At 42.4% G+C, this 20,788-nt stretch overlaps 1 protein-coding gene across 2 annotated transcripts in view; it reads right to left on the reverse strand.

The window, feature by feature from the left end:
* Nucleotides 1–20,788, reverse strand: part of CACNA1D (calcium voltage-gated channel subunit alpha1 D) — a 1,365,963-nt gene that overhangs the window by 475,478 nt on the left and 869,697 nt on the right. For both annotated transcript variants that reach the window (XM_078661595.1, XM_078661596.1), the window contains exons 24-25: nt 15,722–15,829; nt 15,571–15,623 (exon numbers count right to left, since the gene is read on the reverse strand). In XM_078661595.1, coding sequence (XP_078517721.1) covers nt 15,571–15,623; nt 15,722–15,829 — 161 coding nt within the window. The remainder of the gene's footprint in view (nt 1–15,570; nt 15,624–15,721; nt 15,830–20,788) is intronic.

Genomic DNA, 20,788 nt, shown 5'->3' on the forward strand with positions numbered 1-20,788 from the left:
CCTCACTGGCAAAGAGTGGAGAACAGGTTAGACAGGACGACCCATTCTTGACCGTCTGGAGTTTTTATTGTTTACTAGCTTACCCGTTGCGCGTTGCTGCGATCTCAGAAGAAAGGAAATTCAAGGAAACTCGTCATGATAACATTAAATTTACATTGTCTCATTGTTATTGAAACGTATTCATTTTATTTTTGAAAACATTTCCAAGTGTGGCTTCAGCAGTGCGTCCTCGATTGGCTTCCAATCTTGATTCTGGTTGCTCGCCTGTTTCATTCGAGCGGGCTTGAGCAGTGCATAATTGATCGTTTTCCAATCTTGATTCTCGTTGCTCTCCTGTTTCATTCGTGCGGGCTTGAGCAGTGCGTAATCAATCTGTTTCCAATCTTGATTCTCGTTGCTTGTTCGTTTGAGAAGAACGGGCTTGAGGAGTGCGAACTCGATCGGCTTCCAATCTTGATTCTCGTTGCTCGTTCGTTTGAGAATTACGGGCTTGAGCAGTTTGTATTCGAACAGCTTCTAATTTTGCTTCCCGTTGCTCTTCTGTTTCAGAAGCTTGTGATGCCTTTTTTTTCCGTGCTTCTGATGTAGATTGACCAATCGATTTCCGTTTGTGGGTCTTAACTGTCGACGATGCTCGCAAATTCGCTGTCTATTTCAGTATTCGAAAGATTATGAGGGCCCTGGGGGGACGATTTAAAAAAAATGTTTTTGACAGAAACCTTCGCGGGAGTGTACTCAACAACTTCCAAAAGCTTCATGGCGATCAGATGAATGGTTTAGTAATGCATAAAGGACAAACAGACAGACAGACATACTTTTGTTTTTATATATATAGATGTACCAGGGAAGTCAGAATCAAAAACATGAAAATAGTCTGTCTATCTCTGTAGGTGTGAATTTGGACGATTTATAATCGTGATTCCCTACTCTTGACATAGTGATTTCACCTATTATGATGTATTTATTTTACTTTTTTCAAGATAAAGAAAAAGATTAAAAAAAGAAACAAATAATCAGACTGCGGTAAAAAGAGTGTAAATTCTTGGCTGGATGATGACAAAAGCAATAGACCGTGGCTACCAGGAGTGTGTATGGATGCAAAAGTTGTTCAGCATCCACCAGGACTCAGCCATAGAATATCAGAGGCTCTTGAGTGATAGCAGTTCAGAGGTAAGGTACCCACAAATAGTGTGGAGACGGGCTTTCGATGAGCAAAAACTCCCTTGGCTCCACTTAGGGCTAATCGGTAATCCCTAATTCTATTATTGACTGGTGAGAGCAGACCCTCCGCACCAGACATCAAGCGCAGTTGGATATGTAATGCACTATCATATGCTTGGATCAATTTGGCAAGAAGCAGTGGGAGTTCATTTAATAGGGGAATATCAGAGTGTCAACCCATACAGATGTGGCATGTGACATCACTTGCAACAGAATACAGGCACATTGTCTGTAAATTGTAAATGCATAAGCAACCAATTCGTCTTCACTGGAACAAGTGTGGCTAGAAGGTGCAGTGAAATCCAGAATGATATGAGGCACAGCGCTATACTATTGAAATTAGCAGAGATAATTCACTTAGATGCAATAGCAAAAATTGATTAGGGTCTGGTCAATGCACCCTTATTGGAATCTGATAGACTGGTGATCTTTTGAATCCAAAATAAGTGCCTGGGGTGTAGTGGAAACCAAGCAGATTCGAGGTAAATCATTTGAGGATACAAATACCTATAAACAATAACTATAGTGCGCTTCATATCCTTTCCAAAGAGGGTGTAATGCCAGACAAGGAAGCTGACTAAATGCTCCACAACAGGTGGAACACTTTTAATGAATACACAAAATAATCTGTTCCAGACGCTGCATAGTGTAACAAAAAGGGAGAAATATAATAATACATTTCTGACTTTGAGACATATTTATTTGCATTGCTAACATGAGATTTTCAAAGGAGGAACAAATAGTTGCAAGCACCATTTTGCACCACAAGGTCCTTTTAAAAAACATACTTAGCCCATTTTCCTGATTCAAACAAGATGTAAAATATAATAAGTTGTTGGTATTATATATAACTTTTTTATAGAGCGCAGTCACTACCACTACTAATTTCAACTCACATGCCGTTGTCGGGACACAACTTCCTGTCCAATATGATTTCTATTCTCATGGTTTGTCAAGTGTATCTCATACAGGTTCCTGTTCAGGGTTCCATCATATGTGACTACACTTGGCCGGCTGCTCCTTCTCCCCCTTTGCTCCCATTTCTTGTTTGGGGAGCAATGGTGTAGTGAACACAGTGGCATGTCCTGTGTAGACCTCTTTACTTTCATCAAATGTTTGCTTTTAGATTCTTTTATCTCCTTTTATTAGAAAGTGTGAAGTTTTAGACACACACAGAGACGTGTTAGTATCATGCCTGCCTCCTATCTAGTGCACCATATTTTTGTTGTTTTTATTATGGGTGCTGCCAAAACAGTATGGGTGCCTAAAATGCCATGTTTCGATTGTTTTAGTTATGGGGAAAATGTATCTCTTTGTATATAGATATGACACATATTTGCCATTTTTCTTTAGTCTTGTTGAGTGCTGTTTTATTTTAGAAACATACCATAAAATCAAAGATCAGATACTATAAAACCCAGGTCTCTAACCATTAACAGGCGGGCTTTCTTGACAGAATGATCATGCCAGAGGTCCCTCTGGTTTAAAGCGACAATCAGCCTCAGTCGGGGCGGGTTGTGTAAATCAGTAGTTTTCCTTTAGGAATGACGTCAACCAACTGAATACTGCCCTTAAAACTCTTTTATTTTTACAATACTGGATGAGTGTATTGGACCAAGGTCACATGTGTCTCCTCATACTCTTGAACTGACAGAAGCCTTCATTACTGATGACCATCAGTGGTGCATCCAAAGTTGTAAAAGAACAAGAGTTTTAAGGATTGTATTCACAATTGGTTCAGCTCATTCCTAACCAAAAGTAAACACATTAGAGAAACTCTGCCTCTGATTTAGCCATTTGTGGTGTCCCCCCATTGTTTAACATTTATTTTTATTTTTTATTTATAAAGTTTTATATAGCGCAAACTTGATCCCGAAGGATATCAGAGCGCTTTACAATTTGAGGCAAAGGTAACAAATCAGAACATTAGTGTAACATGGGGATTCTAACATACACCTGGGTGAACGAAGAATGTGCTAGATGATGGAGCACAATGACTCAAGGGGAGCAAAACTCAACAATCATGTACAGGAACAACAACCAAACCAAAAACAATGATCATATACAAGAACAACAATTGACACCATAGTATGTCCGATGTGCCCAGAACTAAATTCTGGACACTCAAAACTCACACCCTTCATCTCTCAACACTCCCAACCCATGTTCTGCCTCCTTCCATCTTCTCTCCACAGGTGTAGCTTTTTCTGTATTCATGACTGCAAGGCAAGTAGGAGGGGGAATGGAAATGGACTCTGAACCACTCAAAGCACTGGAACCTTTTTGAGAGTGGGATGGAGATACAGAAACAGATTATCCTTAACAACAATCCATCTTGAGAATCAGAGTCCAACATACAGAGTGCAGGACAAGCGGTTAAATGAGCTTAGTTCCGTGAGAAAGTAACACTATCGTTCTAAAGTGAGATGCTGAATTTCAGCCTCAAAGGCAGCAATTTCCTTGAATAGAACATTGCTAGCATCAGGATCTAAAGCAGGCTTTATTTTATTAACTATCATGGCCAACACAATGTGATCCATACTACTTCCATCTTGACAGAAACTATATTCAGGCACAGGCTCCCACTATAAGGTAATGAGAACATTCTGAGGCTGTGAACGTCGTTTTAATGCCTAAAGGAATGATTGTGAATGTTACCCAGGACACTGTCCGATCATAACCCAATGCTGCTATCTGTCAATGTACCTTATCACACACCACCCCCATATAGTTGGCGCTCTAATGCAAAGGCTCTATTAGACTCCGCATACGTGGACACCATCAATACGGCCATCAAGGTCTACTTTCTGTTAAACGAACCACTAACGACCCTAGCTTGTTGTGGGAGGCTTTTAAAGCTACAATAAGAGGAGTTTGCATAAGTACAAATGCGGGGACTTTGAAAGATATCCGTAGGCAGCTTAGTATACGTGAGGATAAGTTGAAAATATTAGAGCGAGAATACGAACTTACTCAAAATGCTAAAGTGCTGGGGGGCATTAGGGTTGTCATGTCGGAATATCAATCGTATGCGGAAGACGAACTTAAATATATAACAAGGCGCACTATTGCAAGGTCATTCGGTGAAGGTGGTAGACCTAGTAAGATGTTGACTTCTAAAATTTGTGAGGCCGCACTCCACAGACGGTCCTAACTATAAGAGATGACACTGGGTGTAAGCGTAATGATGCGCAGGGGATACTGCAGGAATTCATGAAAACGTATGGAGCGTTGTACAAATCACAGCCCACTGCCTCACCCTCCAAAGTCATGGAGTACCTAGCGGACGTCACAATAGCGTGGTTAGCAGATGCCCAGATAGAGTACTTGTCACTACCAATTACTGTTGAGGAGGTAACAGAGATCATCAAATCGCTCCCCAATGGTAAAGCCCCGGGCCCAGATGGGTTTACATATGAATTTTATGAAGCATTTGTAGACCAATTGGCTCCACATCTAGTAGCAATGTATGGTGACGCATATGATAAGATGTTGCTCCCTCCCACTTTGAGGGAAGCAGTGCTAATTGCCCTTCTCAAGCCAACTAAAAACCCGGAATGTTGTGACTCATATCGGCCATTATCACTAATCAATGTAGACACCAAAATATTAGCTAAACTGCTAGCAACTAGATTACAGCCCCTCATGACTAATTTGATACTATGTGATCAGTTGGGGTTCATCTCTACAAGATCAACAGCGCACAACACCAGAACACTTTTCGCACTCTCCCATTATTTAATCCCAAACACCAGGGCGGCCGCGGTTATGTTGGATGCTGCCAAAGCATTTGATTCTATAGAATGCCGTATCTATTCGCGGTGCTGCAGAGGATGGGTTTTCCCCCTATATTTCTGCAATGGGTGCAAATACTGTATCCCAAGCCAACAGCACGTATACGAGTCAACAACTACATTTCGGATAATGTGTCAATAGAAAGGGGGACAAGGCAACCGTGCCCGCTATCCCCATTACTATTCGCAATAGTGCTTGAACCGTTGGCTTGTAAAATCAGACAGGGACATCATTATTCTGCTCTCCAATTTCCACAGCGACCATTACATATCTCTTTGTACACAGATGATATGATGTTATACGTGCGGGACCTGGAACAGCATTTAGCCCATTTGTTGTCGGAATATATTACATTTTGGAGGCAATCGGGTCTCCAGATTAACTGGGCAAAATCCCTGATTATACCACTAACTGACACCACACAACCTCACACTACGGAATTTCCTTTAGAGTGGCAATCGGATCCCGTGTAATACCTTGGCATTTGGTACCATCGTGACCCCGAAGTTGTAATCCGCACAAATTACGGTAGGGCAATAGGTGCGATGGAAGATAAAGTAGGCCGCTGGATTCAGTTGCCGTTATCGTTAGCTGACTGACTAGCTATTGTTAAAATGATTATATTGCCAAAATGTCTATATCTTTTTAATAATATACCAATCACACCTCCAACTGAAGTATTCTGCAGACAGACATCATTAATGAATCGTCTAATCTGGGTGGGTAAGCAGGCACGCATAGAATTGCGAGCTTTGACATTACCCTATTCTAAGGGAGGCTTTAAAATACCAGACTTCCCCCTTTACTATTTATGTGCATTACTGGTACCACCAGGTCCCCTATCTCACACATGTGGCTATAGAGGAAGGAGATGCATTGCCAATCCCATTAACAGCAACAGTAACTCATTGCAGACCACCTTTACACAATAACAAAATTAATACTCTTGATGCGACGAATGCCGCTTGGCGCAAGATGGGTAGCCTATCGCATAAATTGCCATTATATGCCCCTGCCCTACCGTTGCATCATCATCCAGAATTATTGGTGACGCGAGAAGAGGTGGGCATGGGACTGTTGCAGCAGATGGGCTTAGATACTATGGGGGACCTCTATCATAACACCACATTTAAAATGCCACATGACCTTACTTATATTAGCAATCAAACTCTATTGTTTCGATTTATACATCATAGGCTTCAAGGGGCAGTTAAGAAATTATATCCCACCTATCCAGCGGAACCGTCACAATTAACAGCGTTGCAAATGATAATTACCACTCCCAATAACAAACATTTGGTGTCTAGGCTATACACTACACTGCAGGAGGATATCGCAGATACGACACATAGAGCACATTCAAAGTGGAATGATGTGCTAGATGTCCCGCTCACAGAGGAAGAGTGGTCGATAGCATGCTCCCTCACAGAAATGCTGACGCCTGATGGAAATCTGAGAATATTGCACCTCAAATACCTACATCAAACTTATTACACTCCAGCTAGACTATAGATGTGGTTTGCGCACAGATGCGAAATGTAAACGTTGTGGTGCTGAATCAGCAGATTTCCTGCATCTTGCATGGATTTGTCCAGCAGTACGGGATTTTTGGGAAAAAGTTACACGGATACTGGGGGAAATGGTGAGAACTGATATTATTTGCTCTAGTCGCACATGTTTATTAGGGCTACTCCGTAATGTATGGGCTGCAAAGCGTAAGTTCTGTATGATTGCTTTACTTATTGCCAAGCCAAGAATTTCACTGTGTTGGAACAGTAGAGAAACCCCTGAAGTCAAACAGTGGCTACAAGATATGGCATACTGTCAGGATGTGTTGAAGACCTACGAAAAAGAACTGCCTACTGGATCCAGCCCAAGGGACTATTGGAAATATTTGATAGACTATCTGCACACGAACCAGGTTGATTAACTATATATGGTAACTGTTTCTTCTTTTTTGTGGTAAAGTTAGCATGAGGTAACATCACACAACTATTGTAACTGGATGAAGGATGTTGTAGTACAGTGGTCTGTATTTTGTTCATACGTTTGGACATGCTATGTCTTTGAAAATGATAATTTAAAAAATATATATAAAAACCTCTAAAAAGGATTATGTAAGTGTGCCTGTCCTGGGACCCCTCAAAAATAAATTGAGATGGTGATCCTTAAAATTTTTTATCAAGGCCTTTCTTGTTGACAAAGATCTTTCTTCCGGGCTATCCCATTGATCTCCCATTCCAATGGATAAGAAGGAATTCTTGATATAGGTGAGCCAAGGTATTTTGTTTGCTTCACTGAGGTTTGCAACCTCCCTCAATTCCTCCCTATACATAGATAATTCTGGAGCACTCCACAGGCGGCACCAGTCAAACAGGGGTCTAAGCGCAAACTCCAGTGCCATTGGGCTGACTCCCAGATCCTCTTGGAGCGGAGGTAATGGGGTACTATTGGGAAGTCCCAACAGTTGTCTAAGAAATACATTTCAATCTTGGCAAGTTGTTCAGATGGTCTGTGGCCCCATAGTTGGGCTCCATATACGGCAGCCCCTCTGGCTAGCTCCTTATATATTTCCAGCAACGGGCCCCAGCATCTTGTGTACATACTTCCTTTGCCGTTTCGCAAGGCCCCCTGATGTTTGCGCCAGCTTAAGACAAGCCTTCTTAAGTTGGTCACTCCACTCCATTTTCTCATTGAGGGATAATCCCAAATATTCTCATACAGGGACTTTCAGCAGTGGGGCGAAGCTTGTCTGCCATAACGGAGGAGATGCCCCTGCTCTCACGAAATAATGAACTTGACCACCCCTGTGGAAGCCGCGGGAGAGAGAGGAAGCGAGGACTGATCATCTTGCAATGAGAGTTTCATTTACCCCTCATCCTGGACGGCTCATGGGGCACTGACTCCTTTCTTTTTCAGCTCATTTATCAGAAATACTGACAGGGCTATAACTAGACATACTTTCAAACCATATAGGTATTGTATTTTATTTCACCTGTATACACACTTTGCACATATTGATGGCAACTATAGTGAGTGACAGAGGGATCTAACTTCGTCCTGACGAAGAGGCATGCAAGACCTCGAAACATGTTGACATCACCAGGAGAACTAGCACATTAAAAGCTTTGTTTTCTCCGACACTCCCTTTTTAGCAATACCAGCCTATGACCAATAAAAAAAAAAGTGAATTCATAAGGCCAGGTATTTTTTAACCTCACTTTTCATTCACCCCTGACCCTACTTTCACTCACTCAAATACCCCTCACATAGCACTTACAAATTTAAAGTGTTCCAGCGTAGTCGCCAGTCGTAGCCCGCCCCGTCCCGCAGCGGGGTGGGGCGGGAAGGCACCGATGATGAAGCATGTCACCAAGGGCCCTTTTGGTGTGTGAGGGGTATTTTAACAAATACTGTGTATGCCTTCTATTCCCTGGCTCACAGGACACCTCTTAGCGGTGGATCTTTTTGTTTGCTAATACCATTGACTGGAGGAGGGTGTATCCACCATAGTGCTCTTTAGCACTACCTCTTCACTCCACTTTTTGATTTTTTACTAATATAAAGTATAGCCTGATGTACCCTGCCAGGCTGCATATCCAACATGACAGAAAGATACACATCTATGACACGCCAACAGTGGCGGTCCAGTGGATGACATCTCTGGGATTGGGCAGCGAAAAGAGCATCAAACTGCTTGGCAGGATCGGAAGGACCACAGATCATGATTTTCCCAGTGCAATAAACCTCCTCCCAAGACGCAGCGGGGGGAGAGAGTGTATCCCGGTTGAGACAAGCGGCACACTGCGAGCTACATTGGTGTCCTTGGAGACCGGTGAGTCGTATTCCAGAAGCACAAAGTGATGACGCTGATGTGGGTGAACGGAAATAAGCAGGTTGAAAATTGGTGGTGGGCACCGAAGGGACAGTAACAACATTGACTTTCTGCCAAGTTGTATTAGTGAACTTGCTGGGACACAGAAACATTATTGTTAACTTTATGGGTATGCACTAGTATCTCCTTATTGCTCTGTATAGTGAATGTATTACCTCTTGGATGGGAGGGACCAGGGGTAAGGCAGACGTGGATCGCTGAGGACCACTTAGGGTAGAGCTCTTGGCACCTGAAAAGCGTCTACACCAAGTGTCGTTAGACACATAAATTGAAGGGGGGGAAGGGTGGGCGATTGGGGGTGGGGTTTGATGTCACCTGTGGCCACTTGTTGATTCAACGGGGGTCCATAGATTCTGCCTGTGGTTGGGATAGGTGTGGGGCACTTGGGGGTACACTTGTAGCTTGAGTTTTATAAGGGCATTGCTTCCAATGCCGTACAATTTTCTGAACTGTGTTATGTGCTGGATATGATGAGACTTCTATTATATATCTATATCCTGAATGGTATACTGTGCAGATGGGGACTAAATATATAATGTTGACTTGGAACATAAGAGATCGTCATAATCCGATGAAATACAATAGAGTGTATGGATACTTCTGGATGTATGGTGTAGAGGTGGCATTCCTGCATACGACCCTTTTATGGGGGGCTTGTATTAAATGTTTGAGGAAATGCTGTAGTGGACAGGTGTATGCCACGTCCTCCTGATATCCCCAAGGGGTTTAGCTATAGATTGCTCCGGGAGTTCCTCTTAGACACACCTGCACACAGATTGACAGGAATGAGAGGTGTTATACTGTAGAGAACATTAGACGCACGCATTAATGCTTTATTAGTGTATGCACCTAATATTGATTATGGCACGTTTTCTGGGGCGGTGCTGGTGGTAGCGCAGGGATCACTAACGGGGGAGGTCCTTATTGCAGGTGATTTTAACTGTGTCCTGGATAGCCTGGTAGACATAATCCCCCTGCGTAAGGGTACTAGATCGTGTATGACGGCAGCGTTGGTGCACCGGAACCAGATATGTGGATAGTGAGCCTGTTTGAACAGATGTCCCAAACAATGGCAGGAGACAAGTGTGGGGAGGGAGGGTGCAATATGTTGTTGGATTTGTACCCAGAAGGCCGCTTTGTAACCCAGAAAGACGCTATGGAAACATTTGATCTGGGAAAAAGTCAATTTCTCCAATACGCCAAAATAGCAGCCATAACCCTACAGATTTGGCCTTCATTCCCAGAGACCCTCCGACTATGCAGAATTTGGTGAGGCTTCTTTCTATGGTGGGGGGACATAAGTTCATTACACGTATCTACCGTGCGTGGAGATCGGGGTTAGACCCTATGCTGGGTGGAGGCAATCTGGCAACACAAGCCTAAAGATTGGTCAAAGACACATGTAGTGCCAACGATGTAGTATTTGCCGCTGTACATACTTTACACATTTTTTTTAGAGTTTTATATAGCGTAAACTTGACCCGAAGATATCAGGTACCAGAGCACTTTACATGAGCACCAGTTTTGTTACAGATAGACACATTCATTTTTGTTGGGCATTTTTGTTCTTTGACCAATCATTTACTCAGGTACTTGTATTTCTCTTTTATGTTTCTCTTTCTTGTTTTCTTCATATCTCATTATGTACCCTTGGCATTGTTTGTTTAAATGATGTTACTTGTTTGTTGATCATTGTTTAAAAAAAAAAAAAATAATAATTAATAAAGAATTGACACAGAAAAAAAGATACATGCATCAGTACGAACGCTCTCCATAGCTGCACTGTTTAAACTGATTCAATTTAACGTGGTGCATATGACATATCTTCCCCTAAGAGGCTAAACACGCGCTACCCCTCCAGATCACCGGGCTGTTCTAGATGTGGATCCAATCTGGATGAGTTTCTGCACATGGTGTGGCGATGCCCGGTTGTCACGCTATACTGGACCGGATATAACGCCATCTTCGAGGGGTGACGAGCTGGGAGGTGACACGTACAATTAAACAGTGTGTGCTGGGACTCTTCCACAATGACCCAAAGAAAAAAACTGAGCCGCCATTTTACAATGTTGGGGATAATAGTTGCTAAAAGGTACATAGCGATCAGCCCTAGTCCTCCCCCCCCCAACAAACAAGAGGAGTGGTTCAGGGAATTACTCGAATGGGCTGGAGCGGAGGAGACACATATGAGTCAAAACCTTAGAGATGACAGGGTTGCAGGTGACTTACTACCCTGGGGGATTATGGCGCAAGCAGTGACAACAGGCCAAGATGATAGCGAAGTAGTTGGGACGCGTGAGCGGAGTGGCTCAGAAGCGCAGCCGTAGGGATGTACAGAGCCAGTGTGAAACATGAATGCCCCATTATTTGCAGTTCAGTAGGAGAAAGGTAGCGGGGTGGGTAGTGAAGGGCGGGGGTATATTTGAACTGTTGATCGGTATTAAAGGATAAACCTTTTATTTCTATATTTCTTTATATACAAGAAGATTGTCACACAGAAATGGATATTGAGCCAACAGTACGGGGGAGATGGAACATGAGTGAGTTAACGGTATAATGCTTTACATTATGCCTACAAGATATAAAATAGCACTTTTGTGTAATGCTCCTTTGACAACTCTCGTGGTGGATTTTAATGTTGCAAGTTGTAATGACAACATAGAAGTTTACAACAAAAAAAGTGCACAGAATAAAATTGTCGGGGGGGGAGGGTGGAACGCTGTCTGGAGCATCAGAACCTGCAACTAGCAGGCACCATGGGCTGAAGTAATCACCACTAGAAAGGTATTAATAAGAGTCAAAAGAAAACAAAACAGCTGTTCATCATTTCAAAAGGAAATGCCATAGGAAAGTCAGTACCAAATTTGAGTCTCACTGCAGGGTTTTGGAGGGAGGGCCATACATATATAGAACATCTTTAAAGCACCACCAGTAGCAATCTAAACAATGAGATCTAGTCAGGAAGGGAGGCACTGCAGCCAAGTTCCCTTTAATAGTAGAGGCTTGCTTAAGTTGATTGAGAAAGGGAAAGTGCAAAGGCATAACTTCCGACTGATGATCCTCAATGTGACAGTGCCTGCCTAGTGTAAACAGACTTTGTGGCATTTTTCCAGGAATCCAGAAGGACATCTGCCATCTCTAACAGGCCGCTGAAGGCTTCCAACTGGCTTTGCTAAGTCCCCACATTTGTGGAAAAGAAGTGTGAGCTTTGGGGTATGGAGACCCCACCATCCTGCTACAAAAGCAGGTCCGCTCTGTTCTGAAAAGCAGGCCAAAAGAACAGCTCCAAAATATTGGCATACCAAAATCCTCCTCTCTGAATCGGAGATGAAATCAGCTGTGTGCCATCCTCTTGTACTTTTCGCAGCTCACTAGAGATGAGTGCAATTGGATAGAACACATAAAATATGCCAAGGTAAGGAGAAGTGTGGCACAAAGGTCAAAGTGAGATGAAGGGCACAGGGCAGATGGCATTTCTGGGTAAGGACTATTGCAAAGAGGTTAATGCAAAAGAATCCAAGTTGAGGGAAAAACACCCATCACATTCGGTGGAGTTCAGATTCATGATGTTGAAGGGACATGAGATTGAAGGCATCCGCCTTCACAATTAACACATCCTCTAGTTCTTTATTTCAGAGCTCACTACCCAAGTGTACAGTATCCCACTCCCAGGTCCAGGAACTCACTCCTTATTTTCTTCTGAGGGAGTGCATGCTTGTGTCTAAGAGGATCTGCATTACAAGGTGGAATAGAGTACGCCTTCTGTGCTAGGCAAGCTGTTCACAGTTCTAGAACATTGTTGTCTAGCTGATGTTATGCTAGAATCCAAGAGATGCTACTGCTTGTGAAACTTATGCTTGAGTGGCCAACTCCAGGAAACATGATGTAGCACATGCTGTAACTCAACTATTCTTAAACCCCTCCAGATCTATTTCACCAAGCAGCTTCTCACAAACAAATGGCATATCTAATATGTCCTGTAGAGTGCATCCAGGTGTGACTGCACAAACCGTGGGCTATAGTGCCAATGAGCGGAGCCCACATTTCAGAATTTGTTCGAAGCATCAAGACTTCCCTAACAAGTTTAGAGAATGAGCCTTTCATATCTTCAGGGAGGCTAGTGGTAGGTCACATTGCCTTGTCCTACAAGGCGTGGCTATAGCACTCAAGTGGCACTTGCAGTACACAAGGCCAGACTACTGAAGGCAAATACTTTGATCCCCATTGTGCAAAGACTTAGGATTGGTGGTCCAGAGTGGTGGTAGGGAAGGCTTTGAGATATAGTTTCACCAAAGATGCTTAAAAAAAATCAAGATTTCCACAGAAGCGTGGCCCACACAAGCTTTGGGTCAGATGGTCAGGAATGTAAATGGAATGCAGTGGTGAGCCTTTTGCGAATGGACTGCTCGCTCAAGAAGGGCTTTTCCCACGCAGCTAGCACCAGATCCAACAAGGACCTGTTGAAAGTCAAAAGACCCACAGAAGATTGCTGTAGGATAACTTTGAGGATGTTGGGTTTAGGCACAGCACACAAAAGGGGCAATCCCATAGCCTCTGATGCTTTACACATACATGTAAATGAGCAAATTCCCTCTAAAGAGAGCTTTAGTGAAAGGAAATATTCCCCAAGAGCACGCATAAAATTCATTGGCATTATGGAGATTCATGTATCGCCCCACACCAGTATGATAAGGAGGGGAGGTGGCTATGCGTCTCCAAATCCGCCTCTGCAGTGCAATGTGTCAAAATTGCAAATTTGCAACTGAGCCAGAGTCTAAGCTAAAGAGTTCTTCATAGTGCATGAATCTCTGGGTTCTGGGTGAGGCTCAGAAAGTGCTGATCTCAAAGGAGCCACTTCACTCGTCCTTAGCCATACAATGGGTCTCCTCCATTTGCAAGGGTTGAGTCTGCACTGAAAAGAGCTCAGAGAGTTAAAAGCAGCATTGCTGCTAGGCGAGCCATGGTCATGGGTGGAGGTGGTTTCAGTAGAAGCAGTGCTGTAGCCACAGCCAGTGAATGTGTGCAGTTAGGCAGTTTCAGGTTGGAGCCGGAGGTCTGAAATGCACTCAGAGAAAAGAGGGCAGCTCAAAAAAAGCCCAATCTGGCCTGCAGAAAACCTCAACCTGAGACAGATTGAAGGACAGACAGAAACTCTGTGCAAAGCTTCTGAAAAACCAGGTCAGCTCTGAGGGAATAAATGAAGAATGCTTGATTGTGGAATGGCACTGCTGACTTTCTGAGAAAGTGTGGCACTGTTTTCCATATGAGAAAAAGGAGGGCTTTTCATTCCTACAGTGTTTCACGTGCTTCTTATGAGAAGACTCTTTGGGTGGATATTCTGTACCAGAGGACTTACATGAGGAAGAGGAAAAGGACTGGAAAGGGTATCCTTATGCGGTCAGTTCAAGAACAACTTGACCTCCCGCTCACTGATGGTCTTCTTGTTTAATGAGGCACATAAATCACAATGTGGTATCGTATTACGATCAAACCACAGATACCCCATGCAGATGAGATGAGTATCAAAAAAAGACATCTGCAACAACAGCGACAGGGTTTAAACCCTGATACCTTAAAGGGTACATTTGAACAAATCTGCTGAAGAAGTAGGATTGGAAACTTAAAATATAGTGTAAACCCAGGCTCTGGCCCTGTGTCAATAAGGCTCAGAAAAATAGGAAATTACTCAACCCACCAAGCCACAGCATATTTTAAGCTGTAGTCTTCACTTCCACAGTGGGCAGGGCAGCAACTACAATAGTGTGGCACCACCTGGTGACCTAAAGAGATACTGGTAGGAGACAAAGTTCAGAAGGATCCAGTCTGGCCTCTGGGGATGTTCATAAGGTGTGAAATATGCTGGATGAATTCAGTTTAGTTTTTCTATGGAAGCTTTCAAGGTGGACTAACTAATGGGTAATTAGTAACATGACTTTTTCAGGTGGTGCTATTTCCCCAATGTGTAAGTTGTGCACAGCGTAACATACCACATTGGGCAAAGGCAGCCTCACAATGCATTTGTGTTGAATATCACTGGGGAGACCCGAAAGCCTACCAGACCCGGGTTAATAGTGCAGTACAGTAGCAAAATGGTCAGGTAGTGTACGATAATTTTAAATATATACAGTGAATAACATCCAAAATACCAAGTTGTTCAGAGTTTAATATGCTGTTATTGTTCATTGCAAAGCAGTTGCACAATACTCATCAACTGGTACTTAGTATATATACAAATATTTACAGTTGATGAGTATTGTGCAACTGCTTTGCAATCAACAATAACAGCATAATAAATCGGAGATCTAATCCTTTGGACTCTGAACAACTTGGTATTTTAGATGTGATTCATGGTGTATATTTAAAATTATTGTCTACTACCTGACCATTTGCTACTGTACTGTCACAATGCATTTGCACATTTTATTTCTTGTATGTGTGCAAAACCTCACATGTGCAAACCACACCCCAGCTGGTTATGCAGCTACCCACCAGCTCTGGCGTAAAAGTATGAAGTAGTAAATGGATTTACATTTTGTAGGTACTTTTGAGTATGTAATTGAAATGAAATGTAATTTGCTAATAATAGTCACTTGTATTTGAAACAGAAATCTTTAACCTATTCCTCACATTTCAGATTAATAAAAGTAAACAGATCTTACTTGCACTCCTCTGGTGTGTGTTTGGCTTCATCTGAACAGCGATAGAATTTACCCTACAAATGAAATACAAATTAGTATTTTCAATACTGAATGGTTTTAAAGTAAGTAATAGTGCATGTTTCCAAATGTTTTAAGGGATTAAATGAGTTACCTTGAACAGCTGAACTCCAATGCAAGCAAACATAAATTGGAGCAGAGTTGTAACAATCATGATGTTACCAATAGTTCGTATGGCAACGAAGACACACTGAACAACATGCTGTGGAGAAAGAGAGGAATTTATGAACAAAGGTTTCAACTGCTTAATGAAGCCTTGATAAAACTCTTATTTACAATGTATGTCCATTCACGGGAGGCAGTAAGTAATGGATGTACAAAATCGTGTACATTTACAATAGTGAATGGCATATTGCATCACATAGTTTGAATGGGAATCTGCTTCAAAAGTTTGTATACTTTCAGCAGAAATTCTAAAAAAAAGTGTCAGTCAGGTTGTAGGCAATTTAATTAATTTAATAACCATGGAACTGACTACATAAACGTGGTTTGTGGAGGAGCAGGAAAGAAAAGTAGTGAAACGGTTACCAGCCTGCAACATTATTTGTCCACTGCGGCTAACCATCCAGGATTTTACTGCAATACTGTGTCAAATTCTCAACACGAATGAGTACAATACCTTAAAGTGTGCCAGACAGGAAAAAATAGTTATTTCTGCAGTTCCCAAACCTTGTACCCTCTAAGCAGGAGGAGGTGGAAACTTTCCTTGGTTCACCATGAAGCTAGCACAATGCAGAGTGAGAAAAACCTGCCAATTAGCCTATAGATCTCTGACCCCCTTCTTCACCAGTGGCTTTCTTGCCTGCTGTCCTATGTAATGGAAGGAAGCAGCAGCACAAAAGGAGAACAAAGTGCCCGTTTCACAGAACTAACTTAAGACAATATCCTAAACTTACTACTTTTGGTATTCACAGAAGTTAGGATTTTGTCTTAAGTTTGTCTTAAGACAGACTTAAGTTAGGATTTTGTCTTAAGTCTGTTTTAAGACAAACTTAAGACAAAACCCTAACTTCTGTGAATACCAAAAGTAGTAAGTTTAGGATTTTGTCTTAAGTTAGTTCTGTGAATCGGGCCCAGAGTCCTGTAACTGAAGACTCATTCCCTCTGGTGCTACCCTGGCTCACCTGTCTTCCGCTTTAGTTCAAGAGTGCTAGAATGATTGGCAGTAAACTCAGTGCTAGGTACAATGAGGCAGGAGGTGGGAAAATGGGAGCGATGTCAGGGAGTGGAGCACTCCAGATCTCTGCAATGTTTGTAATGCCTGATCCTTGTGATAGCACTGACCATTCCAAGGCAGGAGCACTTTGTGTACTATGAACTATGAGGGTGCTGGGCTGGAACAGTGTGATGAGTTCAAATAGTTAGCCCCAGCCATGGGAATTGATTAGCCTAATTTTGCTGTCGAAGTGTATGGGCTGCCAGTACAGTGTTGTGGGGATGGAAGCCTCTATGATACACCAGTGCAGGACGGTATCAGGCTGGGCTTTTCATCCGTGCCTGCATGTTACTTCTGGGGAAATATCTCCACGACGGCAGGTCCAGTTTGCCATGGCAGCACAGTGCAGCTGCTGTCATAAATATGAGTACTGAAAATGTACCCTTAAGCTTAAGGTACATGTCCCTCCCTAGGTTAGTTTTCAAAAGCTGCCATGCTTTACCCTTGTCTTGCAGAGAAGTGGGTACACTGAAAATGGAGGATGCCCTGCCGCCCTATATCGGCAGCTTGTGTGATCCACTTGAGAGTGGCATCCTGTCCATTCCACCCTTCCACTCTGGAGTTTCAGGCAGCTCCACTATCATAAGGGCTATGTTTCCCCATACTCAAAACAAGGTAGGGTAATGAAGAGGGGCGGCAAAGTCCTACTACTGACTCCTCTCCATCAGGCCCAAATCTTGTTAAATGTGGTTTTATTGAGAAATCTGAGTCTTTACTAGATAACAGATACTAGATATGTGATGTTTTAGGAGGCATTTAAGGCTGTTCTGGAGAAAATAAGGCCACCCAGACCAATGAGTCTTTACTGGGACAATAGGGCTATAAGTTGCATTTGGGATAATACCTGTGCATATGGGTTTAAAGCAGGAATACAGGGCTATAACATGGCATATATCTATCTATCTATCTATCTATCTATCTATCTATCTATCTATCTATCTATATATATATATCTATATATATATAGATATATATATATATAGATATAGATATAGATATAGATATAGATATTACCTACTGGCGGTCGCCAGTAGGTAGTTATAGTTAGGACCTAGTTTCCATAGGAAATCCGCAACATTCTATTGAGAATAACTTTGGCGCCGGTGGACGAATCTTTGCGAATTTCTCAAAGAAGATGGCCTGCTCCGGTCCGCTCCTTCCCTGAAAGTTTGGGGGGGATTCGTCAAGTGGGGGCTGAGATAAAAGGGGGGTCCCAAAACGTGTTTTCCCCATGTTATTTTCCATAGGGACGTTTAGAAACGGCTACAGCTCGAACGGCTGAATGGATTTATAAGAAATTTGGTAGGAAGGTAGAGTCCGGCTCACAGATTACGCTTTTCTTTGAATGATGTAAATCTGTTCAGTAGTTGCTGAGAAAATTAACTTTGAAAAAATATATATTGGGCTACATTGGGCTATATATATGTTAGAGCCCAAATATAGCCCAATGTAGCCCAATGTAGCCAAATGTAGCCAAATGTAGCCCAAAGATGGCCACCAGAGACAAAAAAAAAACAAATGTAGCCCAAATATCAGCCAGATGTAGCCCAACTATAGCCCAATGACAGAATGTCCCAGAGTGTTCTAAAGAACAACTAGAGCGCTAACAGTCTTACTTATGACAAAAGTATGGCACACCTGAAGTCATCTTGATTGGAATAAAGTGTTAACACTTAAAACATTTAATTTGCAAAGGAACAAAATGAGGGGGTTCATTTTGCCATAGAAATTATGATTAGTGCTGAAGAAAGAAAAATTAGGGCACATTTTGAGTGACTTCTCAAATCCTCTTATATTTCATTAAAACAATTCTGATATGCAGTCTCCCAAGATGGCCACCAGAGACAAAAGAGCCCAAATGTAGCCCAAATATCAGCCAGATGTAGCCCAACTATAGCCCAATGACAGTAGTTAGGACCTAGTTTCCATAGGAAATCCGCAACATTCTATTGAGAATAACTTTGGCGCCGGTGGACGAATCTTTGTGAATTTCTCAAAGAAAATGGCCTGCTCCGCTCCGCTCCCTCCCTGAAAGTTTGGGGGGGGATTCATCAAGTGGGGGCTGAGATAAAAGGGGGGTCCCAAAACGTGTTTTCCCCATGTTATTTTCCATAGGGATGTTTAGACACGGCTACAGCTCGAACGGCTGAATGGATTTATAAGAAATTTGGTAGGAAGGTAGAGTCCGGCTTGCAGATTACGCTTTTCTTTGAATGGTGTAAATCTGTTCAGTAGTTGCTGAGAAAATTAACTTTGAAAAAATATATATTGGGCTACATTGGGCTATATATATGTTAGAGCCCAAATATAGCCCAATGTAGCCCAATGTAGCCCAAAGATGGCCACCAGAGACAAAAAAAAAACAAATGTAGCCCAAATATCAGCCAGATGTAGCCCAACTATAGCCCAATGACAGAATGTCCCAGAGTGTTCTAAAGAACAACTAGAGCGCTAACAGTCTTACTTATGACAAAAGTATGGCACACCTGAAGTCATCTTGATTGAAATAAAGTGTTAACACTTAAAACATTTAATTTGCAAAGGAACGAAATGAGGGGGTTCATTTTGCCATAGAAATTATGATTAGTGCTGAAGAAAGAAAAATTAGGGCACATTTTGAGTGACTTCTCAAATCCTCTTATATTTCATTAAAAAAATTCTGATATGCAGTCTCCCAAGATGGCCACCAGAGACAAAAGAGCCCAAATGTAGCCCAAATATCAGCCAGATGTAGCCCAACTATAGCCCAATGACAGTAGTTAGGACCTAGTTTCCATAGGAAATCCGCAACATTCTATTGAGAATAACTTTGGCGCCGGTGGACGAATCTTTGTGAATTTCTCAAAGAAGATGGCCTGCTCTGCTCCGCCCCTTCCCTGAAAGTTTGGGGGGGAGTCATCAAGTGGGGGCTGAGGTAAAATGGGGGTCCCAAAACGTGTTTTCCCCATGTTATTTTCCATAGGACGTTTAGACACGGCTACAGCTCGAACGACTGAATGGATTTATAAGAAATTTGGTAGAAAGGTAGAGTCCGGCTCGCAGATTACGCTTTTATATGAATGGTGTAAATCTGTTCAGTAGTTGCTGAGAAAATTAACTTTGAAAAAATATATATTGGGCTACATTGGGCTATATATATGTTAGAGCCCAAATGTAGCCCAATGTAGCCCAATGTAGCTCAAAGATGGCCACCAGAGACAAAAAAAACAAATGTAGCCCAAATATCAGCCAGATGTAGCCCAACTATAGCCCAATGACAGAATGTCCCAGAGTGTTCTAAAGAACAACTCGAGCGCTAACAGTCTTACTTATGACAAAAGTATGGCACACCTGAAGTCATCTTGATTGGAATAAAGTGTCAACACTTAAAACATTTAATTTGCAAAGGAACAAAATGAGGGGGTTCATTTTGCCATAGAAATTATGATTAGTGCTGAAGAAAGAAAAATTAGGGCACATTTTGAGTGACTTCTCAAATCCTCTTATATTTCATTAAAGAAAATCTGATATGCAGTCTCCCAAGATGGCCACCAGAGACAAAAGAGCCCAAATGTAGCCCAAATATCAGCCAGATGTAGCCCAACTATAGCACAATGACAGTAGTTAGGACCTAGTTTCCATAGGAAATCCGCAACATTCTATTGAGAATAACTTTGGCACCGGTGGACGAATCTTTGCGAATTTCTCAAAGAAGATGGCCTGCTCCGCTCCACTCCTTCCCTGAAAGTTTGGGGGGGATTCAACAAGTGGGGGCTGAGATAAAAGGGGGGGGTCCGAAAACGTGTTTTCCCCGTGTTATTTCCCATAGGACGTTTAGACACGGCTACAGCTCGAACGGCTGAATGGATTTATAAGAAATTTGGTAGAAAGGTAGAGTCCGGCTCGCAGATTACGCTTTTCTTTGAATGGTGTAAATCTGTTCAGTAGTTGCTGAGAAAATTTACT

Source organism: Lissotriton helveticus, chromosome 9, assembly GCF_964261635.1.
Source record: "Lissotriton helveticus chromosome 9, aLisHel1.1, whole genome shotgun sequence".
Taxonomy (NCBI): domain Eukaryota; kingdom Metazoa; phylum Chordata; class Amphibia; order Caudata; family Salamandridae; genus Lissotriton; species Lissotriton helveticus.